The sequence below is a fragment of the Rhinopithecus roxellana genome, chromosome 12, assembly GCF_007565055.1.
Source record: "Rhinopithecus roxellana isolate Shanxi Qingling chromosome 12, ASM756505v1, whole genome shotgun sequence".
Taxonomy (NCBI): domain Eukaryota; kingdom Metazoa; phylum Chordata; class Mammalia; order Primates; family Cercopithecidae; genus Rhinopithecus; species Rhinopithecus roxellana.
In genome coordinates, this window is record NC_044560.1 from 67,116,366 (window position 1) to 67,132,980 (window position 16,615).

The 16,615-nt window shown below is 40.5% G+C and overlaps 1 protein-coding gene across 1 annotated transcript in view; it reads left to right on the forward strand.

The window, feature by feature from the left end:
- The window catches only part of WDR63 (WD repeat domain 63), a 73,686-nt gene extending 59,532 nt beyond the window's left edge, over positions 1 to 14,154 (forward strand). The window contains exons 18-24 of the mRNA XM_030912985.1: positions 816 to 879; positions 5,165 to 5,295; positions 7,580 to 7,784; positions 9,774 to 9,865; positions 10,981 to 11,103; positions 13,821 to 14,054; positions 14,101 to 14,154. Of these exons, the coding sequence (XP_030768845.1) occupies positions 816 to 879; positions 5,165 to 5,295; positions 7,580 to 7,784; positions 9,774 to 9,865; positions 10,981 to 11,103; positions 13,821 to 13,964 (759 nt within the window). The 3' untranslated portion in view covers positions 13,965 to 14,054; positions 14,101 to 14,154. The remainder of the gene's footprint in view (positions 1 to 815; positions 880 to 5,164; positions 5,296 to 7,579; positions 7,785 to 9,773; positions 9,866 to 10,980; positions 11,104 to 13,820; positions 14,055 to 14,100) is intronic.
- Positions 14,155 to 16,615: the final 2,461 nt, after the last annotated feature.

Below are 16,615 nucleotides of genomic sequence, written 5' to 3' on the forward strand. Positions count from 1 at the left end.
TTGTTACAGATCCCAATCCATCCCCCATTTTATACAAACTCCTGTGTTTTTCTCTTCTCATCCAGTGAAGAAACAACGGAATTAGGAGACTGCATGGGGTGACCTAGAGCAAGTCATTTAACCTCTCCAAGTCTCAGTTTCCTCATCCATCTGATGACAGCGAGGGACTAATTATTTTCTATAAACTTCTCCCACCTCTGTAATTAATCGGTTCTCTCTGTCTTTCCCCCTTGCATGACTGTTTCTTCCTCTTCTTAACATCAGGTCCATTTGCCTTCCCCTCTCCTTAAAACGGCCATGAGGCAGAACAAGAATACATATCACTTGCTATTTTATTTAGATTGAACTTTGTGTTTCCTGTTCTCAATCTGAAAAGTAGTAATTACTACCATGTATGCATTCATAGTCCCACTTTCTCGCTTATTCCACAAATATTTATTAACAATTGACTTTCTAATGGGCTGAAAAGTAATCACTGAATAACATGGGCTGATCCCTCCCTTTATAGATCAACAACAAAAACTGTGGATGCCTGGTGGTTGGGACTCTTGTCCCAGATGGAGTATCTGCAGAACTATCATGTTCTCCACATCATTATATGTGGATAAAGACACAACAAACTCATTGTTTCTTCAATATAAAATTGAGTACTTATTTTGAGGCTTTCCTTCTCCCCCACTGGATCAAATTACTTGATTAAATTGACTTGTTGTTTTGCAGTTGTTTTGGTTAACAGTCAATCTTAGCACATGAGTGTGAGGTCTTTTGTCTCTTACGTTGTCATTGTACTCATTAGGAACCTGTAATATTTTTAGGAAGGCGAAGTGATATACACAGATTGGAAAATGGAAAAAGACCCTGAAACTGGCCGACTTATGCGTAAGTTTTGTGATTGCCCTGTTATTAATAAGATGTTCCTTTTAATTTAAACTACCGAAAGGAATCTTATGCAGTACAGAGCCAGTGCTAATGGGAGAGAGGGCTCCTAAGGTACTGACTAATAAGGTGAAAGCCTTGAATAAGCCCCATAGTCATCACCTGGGAACTTGCTGAAAACACACATACAAATCTTAGATCCTACCCCAGGCCTACTGAATCGGAATCTGGATTTTAATAACATTTTCCAGGGTGTTTGTTTTCACGCCAAAATTTGAGGAGCACTGACCTATATGTTGCTTAAATGACTGAGAAACTTGAGTGATTTAATTTAAAAATAAAATGCTGTTTCAATAATTCAATAACTTGATAGTTCATCTATGTGGAAAATCTGAGTCAGTTAGATTACAAGCGAAATGTATGATAATCTAGAAGACCCCAGCAGAGTACAGGAAAAGGGACTGCAGGACCCTCCTTTAGGGCTAGGACAGGTTGTGTCTTTATATCTGCTGCTCCCAGGACCTGGGCCTCTGGAAAGCTGAGCAGAAGCATGTGGGTCACATCCACATGTGAGAAGGAATTGCAGTCAGGAATACAGGCACCCCAATAAGCAAAGCTCCCTATCTCTAGCAGGCTCAGAGCCTTGGGGTTCACTACAATTATAACTTCTCATTTTAAAGCTTTAAATTTTGTCATAGCATGAAAATATATTTTAATGCATTTTCACAGTTTGGGATAACCATAAGCAAAGGAAGAGGTAGCTCCTGGAACTGCTAGGCAGACAAAGCCTGGCAAGAGGGCTTCAGAACACCGTGAGGGAGCAATGTGGTAGAGCAGCTGGATTCTACGCAGAAGGGTATCTGGTCAGTCATGCGAGTAGAAGTGTGAGTGACTGACAGAGGCCAGAGGTCAGAGCCACAGCCTATAGGGGACAGTTATTGGAGCTCAGGTCTTCACCTGTAACCTCCTGGCCTCACTCCTACTGAGTGTGGTTCCAGAAATCAGTCTGTCATAAGATCTGAGAAGACTATCAGCCGTGCCTCCAGGGTAGCCATTTAAACTTGCAGCCAAAATACTCCCACTTTCTTCCCTGACTGGAACCTCAAATGTGTGTCGTTGACAACAGTGGGGCATTGAGATAGGATTAGATGGATCCTAGGGGAGGGCCAAGTGCACACACAACAGAGACTGATTTCCCACTTTCCATTCAATCCCAATTTCATGATTTAAAGCTGAACTCAAAATTAGATATTGGATATCATGAATTACATTCAACTTCTTTTATGCTTACTCATATATCTATTTATTCAACAATTAATGAGTGTTCATTGTACACATACTGCCAGCTAGGCATTATAGAACATGACAGCAGTCTTACCATGCCCCTGGGACACAAGCTGAGGACCTGATGCCATGACTTGGTTATGCACAGGGGACACTGATTCCTCCTGGTCTCAGAGATTTTCTTGGGGCGCCACTTCATCCTACAGCCAACTTCTAAACTGCTTTGGAGGGGGACCATGACAAACAGGTTTTTAAGAAGAAACTTCTAAGAGACAGATTACCTTAACTGAGATGTGTGTGATAAGGAAGCCCAAACAAACTTTCCAAATGTTCTAAGTGACAAGCCAAGATAAATGCAGGCTGAGTGATGGCAGTTGACATAATCACTGTCATATACCGTTCTCACAAATTGGCACATGTCATGTGCTAGGCACTTTCTATGGATAACTCGTGTAGTCCTCACAGCAGCCCTGTGGGTAGCTACCGTAGGTGGCATCACCAGAATTTGAACACAGCTAGTTCGCTCTATGTTGCCTCCAGCATTAGATAATGGCTTTGAGAAATGGCTTTTTCATTTTTTAATAATAACCTGGCCTGGAGACTCTGGCAGTCCATTTAATAATTTAAGGACAGCTCCATTCATTGCTGAATGACACTAAGGTCTTTCAAAGAACAAAAGAAAGAAAAAGTTTTTATGGGCTGAGAGCATCTAACGTTATTTTAAAGTGCAGACATTAACGATTGTCAACATTGCTGTCATTGGTAATTATTTCAGTTCTTAGAGGGCTCTGCTCCCTGGAGTGAGGTGGTGTCTAAGGAAGCCTCGCTAACGCGGAGGGCAAACCCAGGCTCTGAGAAACAGAATCAGCAGCAAGAAGAAAGCTGCTGGTTTCCAAGGGTCTTGAGCCTTACCAGGAATCTTCTAGATCACTTCAAGATGGCCTCAGAAGTATGTCTTCTGTGCTCTCTTCAAGCAAGGGGTTTGGTTGGAAGAAAATTAGCCTTTTTGTTTTAATCCAGAAAAGCTAGAATTTTTATTTATTTTTACTTAAAAAATGTTTTAACTGTGGTGAAATACACATAAGCATAAAACTTACCATCTCAACCAATTTCAAACGTATGGTTCAGTGGTGTTAAGTACATTCACGTTGCTATGCACTCAATCTCCAGAATTCTTTTCTTCTTGCAAAATGGAAACTCCATACCTATTAAATACTAACTCCTCATTTGTCCCTGGTCCCCCAGCCCTTGGCAAACACCATTCTACTTTCTGTTTCTATGAATTTGACTACCCTAGAATCATGTAGTGTTTGTCTTCTTGTGACTGGCTTATTTCATTTAGCATAATGTCCTCAAGCTTTATCCATGTTGTAGAATGGATCAGAATTTCCTTCTCTTTCAAGGTTGAATCTATTCCATCGTATGCATATACCACATTTTGTTTATCCATTCATCCCTCAAGGGACACTTGGATTCCTTCCACATTTTGGCTATTGTGAATAATGCTACTGTGAACTTGAGTGGAAAAATACCTGTTTGAAACCCTACTTTATAAGCTTCTTACAAGATTTAGTACATCTTTTTCTGCTTAATGTGCCATGAGTGTTCTGCAGGAAAAACCCCATCTCTCACATAGCAATTAATATGATAAAATTCAGAAAACATTAGTATAAAGTGTCTGGACATTGTGGTGTGGCCTTGACAGCCATATGTTTTTATGGTCATGTCTGGGGCATAGGGTTGTGGGTAACAAGAAATTAGGAGGATTCAGTTCTGCAGCCAACTCTCAGGGAGAGGAAACCCAAGCAGAATCTTCCTGTTATCTGAGTAAAGAGACCAGAGAAGCAGGAAGACCCTGGGACCTGGGGCAGAAGCTAAAGTGAACTCTTGATCTTAACGTTTGAACCTGTAAGGCTTCCCACTTTCAACAAATGGAAGGGCTGTGGCTCTTGTGAGAAACGTGGCTGTCATTCTCAGCATTTCATCTCTGTCTTCCTATTCATGCTGTCTCCAAGTCCTGTCAATTCTAGCTCACAAGTATTTCTTGATTATCCCTTCTTCTCCCTTGTATCTTAGTCCACGCCACCATCCTCTCTCACCAGAACTGCCACTGCAGCCTCCTCCGCTTTTACCTGCCTCTAATTCATTCTCCCCACAACAGCCAGAGACTCGTTCAGAAACGTCACTCAAATTGTCTCACTTGGAGACCTAAAGGACTCGTTACAACACTTAGAATGTAATCTGAGTTCCTTTCTTACAAGGCCCAGCATGGCCTGGACCCTCCTAGTCCCCGTTTGTTTCATGTCTCACTCTAAGATGACCAGATTGCAGTCAGGGTGCCTTCCTCAAGTGTATAAAAGCACTAAACACTTCTCTCCTCAGGACTTTGGTGTGTGTTGTTTCCACTGTCTGGAATGTTCCTTCACACCAAAATCTTCCCATGTTCAACTGGTATTCAGGCCTACATGACGCATCTTCACAGAAGCCTTTTCTGACCCTTCAGTCTAAATTACAAATCCCCTTGTTATTCTTACTTGTAATATTTTTTCCTTCACAACACTTTTCACAATTTTTACATTGTATACTTTCAGATGTGTGTATTGAAATTCTATCTTTCCCACTGGACTGCAAGCTCCTTGGGGGCAAAAATCACGTTTATTTACTAACTGTTGTCTACCCAGCCAGCTACAGTACCTGCTATTACATATAGGCAATCTATAAATATTTATTGACTAATTGAGTGAATTAATGAATGAGTAAGTGAATAACACAAAGTATTCATTTGAGCTTGAAAACTGGCCTTGATGGGATGTTCCCTGGACATTCCATAATAACAGAAGGAGCCATCCCCTGACAGATCTATTCATCCCAGCTGGTCTCTGGTTCTCCACTCCCGGACCCCATTCATAGGGCCCTGTCTGTCCATTGGAGGTCTGTCCATTCTTCACTGCAGGAATGCAAATAGTGTTATTAAAGATGAGATGGCCTTCTTTCACTCCAACAGCAAAGAAGCCAGTGAGCCTCCACACCATTCATGACGGAATTGTCCACACTATTCAGAGATCACCTTTCTACGACGACATTATTCTCACAGTTGGGGGTTGGAACGTGGCCATATGGAAAGAAAGTGTTATGGTAAGTTGCCTGCAAAATGGAGGTGTGGGTGTGTAATCCTTTGTTATTGAGAAAGACAAGAGCAACTGTTATGTTCTGACATAATGGTGCCTTTGGGACACTTTATAGAGAAATTAGAACAGATGGTGGGACACCAGCTTGTCAGCAGAACCACTGTAATCCTTTTGAAAACACATTCATTTGTTTTTCCCTTCCTGAGGGGAGAAAACAGTTTATAAGTTCCTTGTTCTCTGAAACTTAACAGTCTTGGAATATCTACTGTGGGCAGTTGACTTCTCTGGCATTTTTGGGGGGTGGGGGCTAGGGTCTCACTTTGTGGCCCAGGCTGGAATGCAGTGGCGTGATCTCTGTTCACTGCAGCGTCGACTTCCCAGGCTCAGGTGATTCTCCCATCTTAGCCTCCTGAGTAGCTGGGACCACAGGTGCACGCCACCAAGCCCAGCTATTTTTTTTTTTGCGTTTTTTTGTAGAAACAGGGATTTCACCATGTTGCCCAAGCTGGTCTCAAACTTCTGGGCTCAAGTGATTCACCTGCCTTGGCCTCCCAAAGTGCTGGCATTACAGGTGTGAGCCACCACACCTGGACTTGACTTGCATTTTTTCCTCCCTTGAAAATACAAGATGCGATGCCTAATTCTGATTGAAGTGCAAAGAGAGACACTGGGTTTGTCATCTTTCCCTCTGCACCAGGAATATGTTAGCAGGTTCAGAAAGTGGGAGTGAGTAAGCTGAGGGTATGTCAGCAGGCAGAGCCTCGCCTGTCCAGGGACAAAGAGTGGTTAAAGGGAGGCAGCAAGAATGTGGTCAGGATTAGGAGAGGGGCTGGATCTAGGCAGATAGGAGCTAAACTGCCAAAACCTAGAATGATTGATAAAATCCGGTGAAGCAAGGGTGTGGGGAAGTCAGTACTTTTGGTGGGATTGTAAGTTGACATGTCTCTTTGGTGAGCCATTTGAGATTATCAAAGCCTGAAACTATATATATATGTTTATATGCATAGAATTTCATTATATGCATATAATATATATGTATATATGCGTATATGTATACCAACTTTGAAATATATGTGTGTATGTATATAGGCATATAATGTGGATATATATACACACATATATATGTTTCAAAGTTGGTATAGATATATGTATATAAATGTATATATATTTAAGCTAACAGTTCTACTTCTGAAACTCTAACATATAAAAATACTCAAAAACTGTATATTTATCATTGAAAAGGATTTAGAAACTACTTAAATGACCATCAATGGAAGAACTTCTGCTTTATTCCAATGTACTTCTGTATGTTTGATTTTTTTTTTTTTTTTTTTTTTTTTACAATTAGTAAGTTTTGTAGTTAAAGAAAAAGAAAAAGGAAATTCAGGCATGATTGTCCAAAGACTATGCCAGGTCAGGAATTTGGTTATAGAAACTCAAGGTGCTGGGAGAAGTAGACAAGGAGAACAAGTTTGAAAGGTCACCTCCACAGAGTCCATGAATCTGTGACATTGTTTCTTCACAGGAAAGTCTCTTATGCATATATTGGAGGGTGGGAGACAGCTCCATGATTTAGTTTAGTCCCTGCAGATATAAGTAGGCGAAGGGGCACCTCGGTCAGTAGATGAAGCCTGAAGTGGGTAGAAAGCACATTCTGTTCTTACTTTTGAAAACCTCCCAAAGAAGACAGATTACCCCATGGTAGAGAAAAGAGAGGATGATTGCATGATGCTTAGATGGTCTAAAATCTCTTCCTAGTGTATTTATAGGCTATCAACTGCTTCCATCTGAAGTCACTTTATATGAGAATTTGCCAATTCTGCTGTCGATTTTCAACATGCAGTACACAGCTGGAACTGGCAGACTTTTCATTTGTTTTACTCTCTACTGTTTACTGAGCTGTTTCCATGGGAAGCAGATATCTGATAGCAAAATAAAGGCATAAGCAGAATGTCCTTATAATCTTTACTTGTCTAATGTCCACCAATTTCCACAGAAATAGTTGTAAGGTTAGAAGCAGTAGTGGGTTTAGAAGAGGGACTATTAGAAACTTCAACAACTTAATTGGAATATTTAAACTTTTCTGAAAAGCAACTAAAAATGGCTTATGCAAACAGGGAAGAAAAGCTGGTGTTCTATAAAAACCCTACAACAAAGAGTAGTAGGACTTCCTGTGGGCATAATTTTGCTGTTATATGATCATAGCTAGCTTGAGTTGTACTTAACGAACATCATAGTGAATTTCCCTCAGATAATAACAAAATCTTGTCTTTTTAAAAATTTGTTTAAAGACTGGACCCCTCCTTCAGTCATGCTGTGCACCAAAAAGGTACACCTCAGGCCACTGGTCCCTGACTCGGCCCGGAGTTTTCTATATCGGCCGAGAAGATGGATATATTGATATCTGGGACCTTCTGGAGAAAACCCATGAACCGGCCCAGTCTCAAAACATTTGCATAACTATGATCACCTGCATCAAACCCTGGATCTTTTCTTGTATGTTAATTCTAACTAAATAAACTAAGTCATTTTTGGGTAATTTGGGAACATCTTGACATTCATCTGAAAAGCCTCCAATGTTTATTTCTTAGTTTTTTGTTTTTCTTCTTGCTCATCCCTTCTTATCCCTTCCCTTCTCTTCCTTTCCTTTTCATTCTTCTCTCTTCCCTTTCCTTCCCATCTTTCCTCTTCCTTTTCCTTCTCTCTTGCTCTCAAACCTTGGACACAACCTGAGCTCTTCTCACTGTTGCCTCATCAAGAATGATTTCTGAGACATGTGTCAGGCAGAGGCTGGTTTTGAACCCCACGATGGGAAACATCCTTCTCCTCTTCTCCAGGTCAGACAGGGTGAGCCCTAGATCTTTGTGATCTTTTGCTGTTTTTTTTTCCCAAATGGAATAAATTTTGTTTCTTTAATTTTCATTACAAATCATATTTTTAATATTATATCGCTTTTGTGGTTCTCCCCTGGCTAATATCAAGCAATTCTCTTCATAAGATAAAATTATTATCTGGGGTTATAATATGTATGTATTAAGCTTTAACCTTTGAACCAACTATGAGGAAAAAGTACTATATAACAAAGCAAGCATAAATTCAAGGATGTGTCTATGGAAATGTGATGTATGTCTTTTGTCTCCATTTTTTTTCCTGTTTCGCCCAAGTAGTAATTTCTATGTAAATCCAGTATGTTTGCCTCTTTTTATTTTATTTTAATTTTTTGCAGTGATATCTTGCTGTATTGCCTAGGCTGAAGTGCAGTGGTGTGATGAATCCTCCTGCCTCAGCCTCCCAAAATTCTGGGATTATAGGGGAATCACTGTAACCCACCTGCCTTTTTTAAAAGAAGAAGTTTTCCATTGTTTCCAAAGGTATACAGCATGAAATTCTCTTTCTATCCATTCTCAGAAACGTTAGATTTGGAAACTCAGTCTTCAGCATCTTGACTGTCACATTCAGACTACTGCTTAGCCATATGTACCACCCAAGTATCTTTTCCCACTTTGGTATAAAACATTGCTTTGTACACATTATGAATCCAGGATTTTGCAATTTGAAGCAGACCTACTGAAAAGGAAAAGAACACACACACAGTGAGATAGAAAATTAAAATTCTCAGGCCGGGCATGGTGGCTCACACCTCTAATCCCAGCACTTTGGGAGGCTGAGTGAGGCGGGAAGATCACTTGAGTCCAGGAGTTCAAGGCCAGCCTGAGCAACATGGCAAGACCCCGTCTCTACAAAAAATACAAAACAAAAATTAGCCGGGCATGGTGCTATGCGCCTGTAGTCCCAGCTACCCAGGAAGCTGAGGTGGGATGATTGATTAAGCCTAGGAGGTTGAGGCTGCAGTGAGCCATGATCATACCACTGCACTCTAGCCTGGGCCACAGGGGGACACCCTGTCTCAAAAAAAAAAAAAAAAAAAAAAAAAGAAGAAGGAGAAGAAGAAGACTAAAAATCTCAAACACTTTGCATATTATACCCATTTAAAATGTTCAAAGGAAGCTACTTGTTTTTACAATAAGACCTGTGGTTCTGGCTACATCTTTGAAATTCTTCTGGATAATGGTACCCTTTAGCCCTTTCTGTGTTCAGTGAAAATGAACTTCATGACTTTTCTTTGAAAATCTTTCCATGTGTTCTCCTTGCTTTCTTCTCAAGTATGCCCAGTGGGTCCAGTCACAGAGATAGTCAACTTCAGCCAGGAGCCATATTCCTTATACAGTCACCAGAAATACAAGTTTTGAGGCAGCAATGGGGCCAACAAAGGCTCAGTCTTAGCTTTCATTTCATCAGCTGGAAAAAATGACTTGTACATGTTTACATGGTCCAGCCATGAACATCTGATGAAATTGCCAAGATCATTGGAATCACAGTAGATCCTTTGGGAGAACACAAAACAAAAACATATTTCATGTTTAACTGCTTAAGATGGTTTTCTGTTTGCTGATTTTTTCCTCCCATTTATTTTAAATCTTTCAGCTAAACAGCAATTTATAGCCATAGCTGATTATTATGGAACACTGCATATATTAGAAATTCCTTGGACATTAAGTCGCCCTTCCACCAATGAGGTTAGTAACATGACTTTGAGAATTAATGTGACCAGATATTGCTGAGATGTGTCTTTTAAAAAAATGTGAGAAATGACAGCATTTTTCCTCTGTAAGGGAACAAAAGACTCATACAGTAAATAAGAGGATGTATTTCTGTTGTATGAGTTAATAGTTTGAAGTTTTAAAAAAAGCCCCAAACATGACATCGGAAGGAAACCAAGTAAATGAAGTCCAGACTCTGAGAGAATAATGACTTGGGGATTCATGATCAGAAAATGTCATTTTTCCTATTGTAACCGAAGTGTGGGATGCTGATTTCAGTGATACCCTTCCCTAAGGGCCCAGTTGACATGTTCATGCATCTCTCCATCACCCATCCCCACCAGTTCCCAACCCAACTTGGAATATAGCAGGCAGCACAACTGAACTGGCGGTGTTCTACACCCCCTACCCTGTACCCACCACCCAAGTGTTTCAAACAATGTTAACAATGAGGCTTTAAAAAGATCAATGAATAGAAATATATAAATGTATATACAATGAACATTAAACATACAAATTTCAGCCTGCTGCAAGTCCAAACATCGGCCTAGTTACTGGCAGGCAAAAGGCTGTCTCTCCCCTGGTTGCCTTCCCCAAGGTCTCTGCTGACTTTCCTGCTTCTATTCTATGCCAACACGTGAAGCCCTCCAGGGACTAGGAGCTCAGCTCTGCTTCCAGTCCCTCTAGGATTTACATTGATATCCTCATCTGGGTTTTCTAAGTTTGACTGATGATATGAAACTTCCCTCAGACTTAGAAGGAAGAAGGAAGAAATGGGGGGCAAAGCAACCCCTGAATTGCAGCTCTCTCCTTCCAGCCCTACTTTGGAAACCTCCAAGTCACAGAGCCCTAAACGTTAGCACAGTAGCCCCTGAATTGTGCCAGCTCCTCAGGTAGTAGGCCTGTGAGTACAATTTCCAAATTATATTCACCTAAGAGATTTAAAGTATCACAAAATAGATATCTACATAATGATTAGGTAGATGATCATTAGATCAAGTAGATTAGGGAGGTAAATTAGGTAGTTTGTCGTGTAAAGGTCATGGGGGCTTCCTGCATGTCACTCTCTCACAGGCATCTGTTTCTAACAGATGACAAGTATAAACCACTACTTTGAAAGAGAAGTCAAGCATCTGGAATACGTAGAACAGCGCAAAAAAATTCGTGAGCAAGAAAAGAAAGAAATGGAACAAGAAATGGCGAAGAAAAAAGTTGTAAGTTAAATTTCAGAAATGAAAGATGTTTTCCTCAAACACCAGTGGAAATATATTTGTTTGGCTTAATCCACAGTTTCCGTAGAAAAGTTACACTTTTTCACATTCTTCTGTTGTTCTCATGAGAGTCAAGAGGGCATTTCTTTGATTTCCTAGCTCACTGCCAGTTAGACAACTAGTGAGATTCTGTCCAATTTAAGTTTCTGAAATTTTCTATAATTTCAAAGTCCTTTAGTACAGGTACATTAATTCAAAATTTGAATGCTTTCATTATAGAATTTTAATATCTGGTGAATAATGCATTAAAGAAGGTGGTACAAAAAGAGTTGAATATGGAATCAAGACACGTGGGCTCAAATCCCAACTCTGCCACTTACTAGCTGTGAGATTTAGAGCAAGGCTGTCACCTTTGCTGAGCTTCAGGTCTCTTATCTTGAAAATGGGAATACTCATAACTAAGATTACTGTAAGGCTGTCAGTTAAAGAATGTGACAAATAGACTTTCAGTAAATAGAGCTATTATAATAATAGATAGACTAGGTAGATAGATAGATAGATAGATAGATAGATAGATAGATAGATAGATAGATAGATAGCTCTGAGGAGGTGGAGAGAGAGGTGAATTTTACTGTATATAATATGCTGAAGCTATGAAACTTGAAATAGAGGAGATCGGTACAGGGCACATCCATCCTAAACTCTGTTGAGAAAGAACCTAAGCTCTAAAGCACCCCATGCCCCTTTCTCAGCTTCTCCCTGTTTGATAGGAAATCTGTGACTCTGCTGGTCTTCCCTTGCCCACTGGAATTTTGGGCTTTTAAACACTCTGTGAATTAGGCTTTTCTCTCTTTCTCACTTGAGATCACCTCAGTCTCAATTTCTGTTTCCCTCTTGCTCTCTCTCTCCTTTGCTCTTTTGTTACCAACATTTCATCATTGATCCCATCTGTAGATTCCGTATAGCCAAATACTTACATCCTCAAACACAATTGCTCACATGAGGCCCTCAGTCTCAAAAGCATTAGCATGTGGCGCCGGGCGTGGTAGCTCACGCCTATAATCCCAGCACTTTGGGAGGCTGAGGTGGGTGGATCACCTGAGGTCAGGAGTTCGAGACCAGCCTGACCCACGTGGAGAAACCTTGTCTCTACTAAAAATACAAAATAAGCCAGGCATGGTGGCGCATACCTGTAATCCCAGCTACTCGGGAGGCTGAGGCAGGAGAGTCGCTTGAACCCGGGAGACGAGGTTGCAGTGAGCCGAGATTGTGCCATTACACTCCATCCTGGGCAACAAGAGCGAAACTCTGTCTCAAAAAAAAAAAAAAAAGAAAGAAAGAAAAAAGAAAGGCATTAGTATGTAGAAATATTGTAATGTGCTGCATTAGCAAATACATTAACATTATCACTTATTGATAGATACTAATTAGTGCAATAAAAGCAGAGGATCTAATTTCAAAAACATGTTTGGAGACAAAGTGTAAAAGAATGCCAATTTATTAACCTTTCTTTCCATTCCACTGCTACAAACAAATTGATCTTAGTTTTGTTCTTTTGCACACTTAACAAATGTTGGTTTGTTGAGATTCTATTATGGGAGATAATCTGCCACCCTTCCCCTTCTCCAGCAATTATCCATGACTATTATGAGTGTTTAAATACCATAGCAACAGCACCTAATTATCTACATCAGTGGGAGCAAGTAGAATTGTGGATAATCCAAAAATAATTTGCACGTGAAATACTTTTTAAACACCTGCATATTATAATAATAATATCTTAAATTGTATTATACTTTTCAATTTCCAAAACGTTCCCAACTTCTTGTTACTTCATTTCCATTTGATATGGTGCCCTCTTTTAAGTAAAGCCACCACTTCTCAAATTTTCGCTGGAACTATTAATAGATTGTGGATATGTGAATGAATTTGAAAGGGTTCCTCTGTTACATTTAGAACAAGAAAAGTCACTAAGTAAAAACAACTAATGTTAGTCAGAAATGTCTCCTTCTAAGCAACGGCTGATAAAGGGGAAAATGGGAACAGTAACAACGTCAGAAGATTGCAATGGGGATTAAATGAGTTAAAATATTTACAGCACTTAGCCAATGACTGGCACATAGAAAGTGTTCGCATGTTCATCCAGCAAGGCTGGCCTGTATGATGCTCAGCAGGTGCCAGGATGAGGCTGTACAGTTCAACACAGATTTCAGGAAAATCATGCATCCATCTCTTTGTAAACATATAATCTGGATACAGCTACCTCCTCAAAGGATAATAATAATCACTGCTCTAATTGCATATGAAATGGGAATTTTCCTAACTGGAATTTCAGCTGGAGACTCAGCCTGGGAAGAGTAGTCATTGCCGTGTGATCCACAAGCTATGCCCTCCATATGGGACTCAGAAGAGGGGGATCTCAAAAGAATTCTGCAACCTCTAGGCTATTAGTCACCCCCCAGTCTACATAAGGGAAACAAGGGAAGAAGGCTGGAAAAAGGGATTTGTTTTTGAGAGAGAGAGAGAGTGGTTGGGGACCATGTTTCCCTCCACTCCCTCCTTTCCCAGCACATCTGACTGCCTCCCACCCACCTGCCCTCCATCCAGTCCTTTCCAGAAAACAGCAGCCAGGTAACTATTCACAAACAGCCCTTCTCATCCTTTGGTATTTTTAGATATCAGTGTTTTATAGGGATGTCTTGTTTTTCTTTCCCCCCTAGAAAATATATCAGAAGTCAAAAGAACAAATGGAGGCTGAATTAAAAATGGACTACGAGAGTTATTTGGAACTGGAAAAGACTGTTCTTATCAACCTTGGCCTAATCAAAGTCACAGAAAAGGGGTCATACTCAGATGTGATGTGAAAAAGCTTCCTGAAGGGGTGTTTTGGGGACTTCTTCGCTCTATTTATTTTTTTTATGTCAGGTGAACTGGCAAGCTGAACATATATATATGTGTGTGTGTGTGTGTCTATCTATCTATATCTATATATAGAGAGAGAGAGGCTTATTTATAGACTTTTATTTCACTGCTATTAAAATTTTTGAATTTTAACAATGAGATCTATTTCAGTTTTTGTACCAAATATGCACCGAATTTTGTACTGAATATGAAAGTGTTCTTTTTTTAATGAATGTTTTCAATAACAAAATTTTTATTTTCCATCCCAATCCTTGCCATCCACACAGAGGTCCTCATCCCAGGCAGAAGGCAAAATCAAACTGCTCCTACTTATCAGCTTGCTTTTGGCCACCTTTCCAAAAAAAGTGCTTCCCCTGGGTCACTGCACAAACTGTAGGGCCGTGTGCTACACAAAATATTAGCAAATCAAATCCAGGAAAATATATATATATATATTTATTTATTTATATTTTAAAGAGGTTAACACACGAAGACCAAGTTGGGTTTATCCAAGGAAGGTAAGGTTAATTTAAGAGTAGAAAATAAATCAGTGATTAATCAAAAGAGATAAATTATGATGCCAAGCTGATGCAGAAAACATTTTATAAAAGTTGACATCCATTCATGATAATAACAATACATTCTTAGCATCTACAGAAAGAATTCCTGTAATCTGATGAAGGGTGTGTAAAACAATACTACACCAAACATCATACTTCATGGTGACAAGTAGAAAGCTTTCCTTTGAGTTGTGGAACAAGACACAGGGCACACCATCAGGTACCTAACATCATGTACTGCAGTTGCCTTTTTCTGCCTATGCTGGTCAAGCCTAGCATAGGCACCAAAAAGCAAAAACAGCATGTGAAACTGAGACACAGAAGAGCTTGGAGCCAGATTGTGAAGACTCCTGTTTACCAAGCTAAGGAGCTAGATTAGAATTTATGTGGAATGAATAGAAGGACTAAACAGGAAGTTGACCCGAACAGCTTTATTTTTAGGAAACAAGGAATGAACTAGAGTGGGGGAGAGTCTCATGGCAAGAAATCCTATCATAATGGAGGCAGGAGGAATTGTTCAGGGCAAAGGATTAGGATGCCCTGTACTAAAGCTTAATGTGAAGGTAGAAATAAAAGGCTGGTTGGATGGGAAAGGGAAGATAAAAGATAATACCAAGGTTTATAAGTTAGATTGCTAGAGGAAAGAAAACTTTGTCAGGTAGGTTTTAGCTCTTAACCACCTGTGTGCCCTTGAACAGATGACCCAGCTCTGTGAAACAGATTCCCCTTCTATCAAGTCAGGTTGAGAGAACTTACCTTGCAGCATTTACGTAAGGGGCAAATGAGCACCTGAAGATAAGGGGCCTGTGCCTGGCACATATTATTGTCATCACGATTGAAGTATCCCAGGGCTCATCCTTACACTTGAACTTCTTTTATTCTTTCTTTTTTCTGCACTCACTTTCTAGGTGCATTCATCCACTCTCAAGGCTTTAAATACTACCTCTGTGACCTGGCCTTCTCTCTAAAATCAAGAGATGTGTATGTTTGACCTTTTGTATCTCCACTTGAATGTTTAATAGGCATCTCAAACTTAAACATATCCAAAATTGAGTGCTTGATGTTTCCCTCCAAAAGCCATTCCTCCAGCAGTCCTCCATGATGCTGCTCAGGGGAAAAAGCCTTAAGGTCATCCTTCATCTCCTTTCACAATCCACATCCAATCTGTCGGCAAGTCCTGTTGACTACACATTCAGTATGCATGCGAAACCTGATCACTTCTCTTCTCCCTCACTGCCACCACCATGGTCCAAGCTGCATCATCACCAACTTGGATTTTGCAGCAGCCTCTTGTTCTCCCTGCTTCTGTGTTGTCATTTTCAGTCTCTTTCAGCCACAACCAGATGGTAATTTTAAATGGATGCTGTCAGATGCTGTCATTCTTCTGCACAGAGTCCTTCCTCAGCCTCATAGTATGATCACTCAGAGTATGATCCCAGTGCCTCTCTGTGCCCTGCAAACCCTTGTGCAGGCAGGCCCTCCACTGTCACCTGGTCCCATCCCTCCTTTCTCTCCCCTCCATCACACCCATCCCAGTCATGCTGGCCTCCTGTTCACCAAACATGCCAGGCATCTTCCTCTCCCTGGGCATCTGTGCTTGCTGTTCAGTACTTTCTCCAGAGATTTTTCTAATTTTATTTTCATGAGTTCACTCTAAAAAAATGGTTTGTTTGTCTTTAGAGACAGGGTCTCACTCAGTTGCACAGGCTGGAGTGCAGTGGTGCAATCATAGCTCACTGCAGCCTCAAACTGTTGCTCTTAAGCAATCCTCTTGCCTCAGCCTCCTGAGTAGCTAGGACGACAGACACATGCCACCACACCTGACTTTAAAAAAATATATTGAGTGCCTTCTATGTGCCAGGGCCTATCATTTTAAACAGGGTGGTAAGGGAAGATGACACTTGAGCAAAGGCCTGAAAGGCATGAGGGGTTTCACCTGTAGTCTTCTAGAAGTGTGTTCCATAACCCCGTCTCCCTCCCTTCGTGAAAAGAAGCTGGGACTACAGAGAACAGGAGCGTCATGACTGAGTGTCATAAACCATGACCAGAGGCTA